Source organism: Myotis brandtii, unplaced genomic scaffold (genome assembly GCF_000412655.1).
Source record: "Myotis brandtii unplaced genomic scaffold, ASM41265v1 scaffold59, whole genome shotgun sequence".
Classification (NCBI taxonomy): domain Eukaryota; kingdom Metazoa; phylum Chordata; class Mammalia; order Chiroptera; family Vespertilionidae; genus Myotis; species Myotis brandtii.
Genome location: NW_005370223.1, coordinates 6,910,740 through 6,916,141, shown reverse-complemented (window position 1 = coordinate 6,916,141; position 5,402 = coordinate 6,910,740). Strand labels below are relative to the sequence as shown.

The 5,402-nt window shown below is 36.8% G+C and overlaps 1 protein-coding gene across 14 annotated transcripts in view; it reads right to left on the bottom strand.

The window, feature by feature from the left end:
• The window catches only part of RIMS2 (regulating synaptic membrane exocytosis 2), a 304,062-nt gene that overhangs the window by 82,051 nt on the left and 216,609 nt on the right, over positions 1–5,402 (bottom strand). For 5 of the 14 annotated variants that reach the window (XM_014550250.1, XM_014550251.1, XM_014550252.1 and 2 more), the window contains one exon: positions 3,289–3,461. The exons of 5 other annotated variants lie outside the window; for them this stretch is intronic. In XM_014550250.1, coding sequence (XP_014405736.1) covers positions 3,289–3,461 — 173 coding nt within the window. Of the gene's footprint in view, positions 1–2,065; positions 2,309–3,288; positions 3,462–5,402 lie in introns of all 14 variants that reach the window. 4 more of the 14 variants (XM_005879299.2, XM_014550249.1, XM_014550257.1 and 1 more) reach the window with 1 other exon arrangement.

Sequence of the window (5,402 nt, the reverse complement as noted above, 5' to 3'; positions counted from 1 at the left end):
GCCGCCATCTTGGTTGGGTTAATTTGCATATAGTCACTCTGATTGGCTGGTGGGCGTGGCTTAAGGCATAGCAAAGGTATGGCCAATTTGCATGTTTGTCTTTTATTAGTGTAGATGATTATATTCCAATAATGTATAAGCACATATGTTGTTGTCAGTGTTGAAACAATGTACGATTGTTTTTATTAACTATTGAAACAAAATGACACTGGAAGCACTCAAACATATTCCCTCTCAGAATAAAGATCATCAGTTTTATTCTAAGAAATGAAAGCAGTTTCAAGATCCTATGTTGCAATCACTAGTTAGTGACACCACCATTTTCTTATAACAATTGCAGTTGACACTCTGGCCACCTCATGGAATATGTGTTCCCTGGAGAGATAGCCTGGCCTCCTTCAGTCTCCAGAAACATCCTGTAGTGACTGAAGCTGAATATTGTGCCTAATGACTCGAATTGCTAGGCATGTACCACCATCTTTCCCTTTTCCCTGCAAAATAATGTGCTCACTTGCTGAAGAACATGATGAAGAAAATAATATTAAAAATTAGGAACTTAAGGTTACAATCTTCCCTAAACCTCTGTCCAAGCCAGGTATGCCCGAAGAGGCTTTTGGGTCTAGGCAAACACCCATGGACCCGTGTGTTTTCAGTTATACGGTATATACAAAAGAAAACACAGCAGAGACTCACATTCTGCTCTGCTTTTGGAAGAAAGAAAACTCTATCTGTTTCCAAGGAAAAATTGGAAAGCTTTTCTCTGTGAATTCATGACAAAATGATCCTATGCCCAATGAATCAGAAAAATGGTCTTTACTAACAAACTAATGTAATTATCAAAAGTTAGATAAAAAAGTTGGATAAGAAAAAAAGACAAACTGAAATAAATAGTTTAGACTCAAATCACAAAATTGCCTAATTATATTCATTATTAGTTTAATGTCTGTTATACAGAAACTTTCATAGAGCAGGTCTAGTTAAATATACCAAGCTGAGACAAAAAGTATCATAGACAAACCACTGAATTGTATACCCAAGGGGTAAGCATCTGTCCCGATGATCTTTCTCATTAATTATAAGTAAAGCACAAACTGAGATTGAGTTTAGATATATTAATTGCAAAAACTGCCTTATAATAGGGTGTCCTTATCAAGCAGACTCTACAGAATCAAATTCTGGACTGAATACCAGAATCCCCAACTCCCCCAAAAGGTGCATGATTTGCGATCCTGTCTCAGATCAATGTACTTGGAGAAATCTCCTTCCCAGGCAGCAGGCTGATGTCTCTCTCGGACTTGTGCTGACCTCATCTTCACTGTAAAGACAGTTTCATGCCGAGTGCCTTGTGTCATAAAAATGAAAGCACGGTTGCTTTACGCCTTGCTGCTGGTGTTTTTCCCCTGCCTTTGTCCCCTGTTCAAATTTCCTTCTCTGGTGGTGTCTCTCCCTGAATGAATTTTGAGAGGGGCCTAACCAGGATGCCTTCTAATGATCCCTGGGGCACCTACCCTTGCTTTTCAGCTGTTCTGCTTTGCAATCTTCCTCAGGACTCAAAGTTGATCCAGAACCCACCAGAAGACGAAGAGGCAAGAGAGCCAGAGACTGAACAAAGCTTACTCGTCGCTAGTTATTTTTCTACTCCTTTAAAAAATTCATTTCCAGTATGTAACACTTCTTATAAAGTAGGCTAAAATTTTTCAGCCCTTTCAGAACTTCTTTTCAAAGGTTTTGACTCCACAAATCAGGAAGATTACAGTAATTCAGGCTTAACCTCCCCCCCCCCCCAAAAAAAACAACTAAAAGGAAATTTAAGTTTGATTCAGCTTGTACTAAATAACTTGAAAACCAATGAACCAGACTCTCAGAACTAGTGGATACAAATTAAAGACTATTTAAGAAATCTATTTGATAATATTTTTACCAACATCTTCATTAGTTGTATTAGAATATAAATAGATAAAATGCAAGAAAATAAACCACACGTAAAGGGCAAAATAGTTTTCATAGGTAGGAAAAAGGACTACATTACTAATGGGAAATGTCTACAAAAATGAGTGTATTTTACCTGTCGTCATCTTGTGAGAATCGCCTCTGCAAATCCTCTTTATTCCACTGTTCTTTTTCTTTCCCTTGCTCATGTATATCTTGTGTTTTTTCCTCGTCTCCTGATTCTCTGGTTTTCTCATGATTAGACGTTTTTGTAATCTCGTTCCCTTTCACATGCTCATTAATTCTTTCTTCCTTTACCTCATGAACTATCTCTTCATGCTTATCCCCTTCTTTCCCTCCCTCTTCTACTCCCTTTGGCCTTTGAAAGCAACACAAATTGAAGGAAGGCATGCAAATAAACACAAAAAAGGAAAGAAAAAGTAAGAAAAAATGCATACAAAATTAAACAGAAAGGTAAAGGAACACTATGAAAACATAAATAACAATGACATCTTTTAAATGTTGAAACTTTTTTTTCCAGTATATCAGAGAAGCGAAAGAAAAAGTAAGAAAAAATGCATACAAAATTAAACAGAAAGGTAAAGGAACACTATGAAAACATAAATAACAATGACATCTTTTAAATGTTGAAACTTTTTTTTCCAGTATACCAGAGAAGCGCCTATGTAAGCACCACAATCATAATTGTTCTTTAAATCCTATTTTCCTGCTACAGAGTTGCATGGAAAAAAGTTGTGGTCTCCTCATTATAGTTTATTTTTTTATATACATAGGAGTAAAAATAATTTAGCTCAGGTGCCCATAAACTCTATGGGCATGCATATACAAACATACATATTGCATTTATAAATTTTGAGAGGCTGAAGACTTTTTCCATGTATTTATAACAGTTTCAGGAGGATAAGGCGTATCCTACTTAAAAAGTAATATTTTTCTGAATCCCTGAAATATACTCATCTGGGTGAAAAAACCCTCCAAATACTATTTTTCACATTTCTTAGAACATTAAGATATTCAAATTTTCACAAAACCATCACTTTAACCTCAATAAATGTGTAATAGAATTACTTTTTTAAAATAGAAAACATTAAAAAACAACTAACGATATTATTTCAAGTAATCTAGTAAGAAAGGTGTTGTACGTTCTATGAAACTTGCCTGTGCAAGAAGTTTGAAAGGCAGAGCAAAATATTATAAAAAAATAATACGTACAGAAGTTCTTATTGCCAAATGGCACACATTAGCCCTTAGAACAGAGGATTTTACGTTTATCCAAAGAAACATAAAGACCTTGTCATACACATTGAGAAGCGTTTCCTGCGAAAGTCCCTTACTCACCTGATTTTCTTGCTTCCTCTGGGCCGTTCTGATTGGACGGACATGTAGCTTGTGCTGCTGAAACGAGAAGCACTACTAGTCCTGGAAACCGCAGATATATCACTTACATCACTGTCCGAAGATTTAGTGGAAATATTATCTGCCCCTCTATGAGGATCCCATCCTGATCGATACTGTTAACACAGATTGACAAATACGCAGAAGTTGTCAGTATTACCATACAGAGCAATTATTAGCTTCTCCTATTTCAGCACTTTATTGTCCACAGAGGATACTGCAAAACCCCCACTCAGTTGCATATAAAAACAAAAGTGAATGGCAATTATCCTAAAAGAAAAATTCAATTTGCGTGAAACCTTTGTTTTTCAGCACAGGCAATTAGAGCATTTTTACCACACCCCAATGAAGGCCGTTAAAATAGTTTCATCACAGCAATGGCCTCAGGGAAGGACATTTAGGTAAAATCTGGGAAACAAACATTTGGCTTCATATTAGGAAATAGAATATTTTTATTTCTGAATAAAATTTGAAAAAAAAGTTATAATAAAGTTGCCACTGTGACTTATTGAAACCCATTTTCTCTTTAATCCATTATGCTTCATTGAAAACCTAGAGATAGTACAAAACCTAATGATTAAAACACTAACTTTTTCTAGAAAAGCCAAGAGAAAAGAGAAAGTTTAATGTCTGAAAGATTACTGGAATTTTGATGAAACCTAGAAATACTAGAAAAAAGTCATTATTATTTACAATAGTTCAAACTTCCTGGAATGAAATAATCAGTTATGTGGCACAGCCAGGGTGCAGGGTGTTCTGGGTGTTCAAACATTCTGGTAAATGAAAAGCCATCATAAATGCTTTATGTTAATGACATTGGGATATAAAAAAAATAGTAGATTCTGGAGTCTGGACAACCTGGAGTAAGGACAACCTCTTACTAACCGGGTAAAATTGAGCAAATACTTTAACCTTTAAAACTCTGTTTAAAGTAACTAGTTCCCCAGTGCAGATTCATGCACATTGAAAGGAAATTAATTAGAAGGTGGCCAGTGGGGCAGGACTGGGTGAGATGGGCCGGACACACTCTGGAGCCAACCTCCCGAGGTGCCTCCCCAGCCGGTCGCACCTGGGGCAGCGCTGCAGCTCAAAGGGTATCTGCGGAGTGAGCAGGTCTCTCCGACAGGTGGGGTCCCTCGGCCTGGCCTGCGGGGATTGGGCTGAAACTGGCTCTCTGACATCCCCTGGGAGGTCCCGGATTGCGAGAGGGTGGCACTCCGGAATCAGGCTTCCTCCTTTCTAGTTCTGGGGTGTGTCACCTGAGAACCGCAGCTGCCAAGTCACCGCAGCTTAGGGGCTCCTGCATTGAGCGTCTGACCCCTGGTGGTCAGTGCGTGTCATACCTACTGGCCGGTTGGTCGGTTGCTTAGCCTTTTATATATATAGATAGGGATAATATCTTTTTTTTCAGGGTTGTTTTGAAAATTAGAAATACAGTCTATCCTTGAACAACACGGAGGTTAGAAGAGTTGACTCCTGAGCAACTGAAAATCATCATATAACTTTGACTCCTTTAAAACTTAACTACTAATAGCCTACTGTTTACTGGAAGCCTTATTGATTACATAAACAGTCAACCAATACATATTTTGTATGTTAAATGTATTATATACTGTATTTTTACAATAAGTAAGCTAGAGAAAATACAATGTTATTAAGAAAGGAAGAAAAAATACATTTACTGTATTTGTTGAAAAAATCTGCATATAAGTGGATCTGAACAGTTCAAATCAGTGTTGTTCAGGGTCAAATGTAATACATGTCTGGCATCTGACATAATGTAAAAAAATTCAGCCAGTATTATTACTGTCCTGATGGCTATTACTGGGTTAAGAGCATATCTGCTAATAGATTTTTCTTTAATTATATGTACTTCAAACATATACTGAAATATCTGTATCTGTCAACTTTGCAATAGAGATTTTTCTAACCATAGAAAGTGTTCACAAAGCCTTAAAAAATTTAAATATTGAAAAATTTTACTTTAAATGAAAATGTCCTCAGCCATAGTCAGCCATTGCCTAGAATAGCATTTCAATGGGTAGGTCAACATTAAC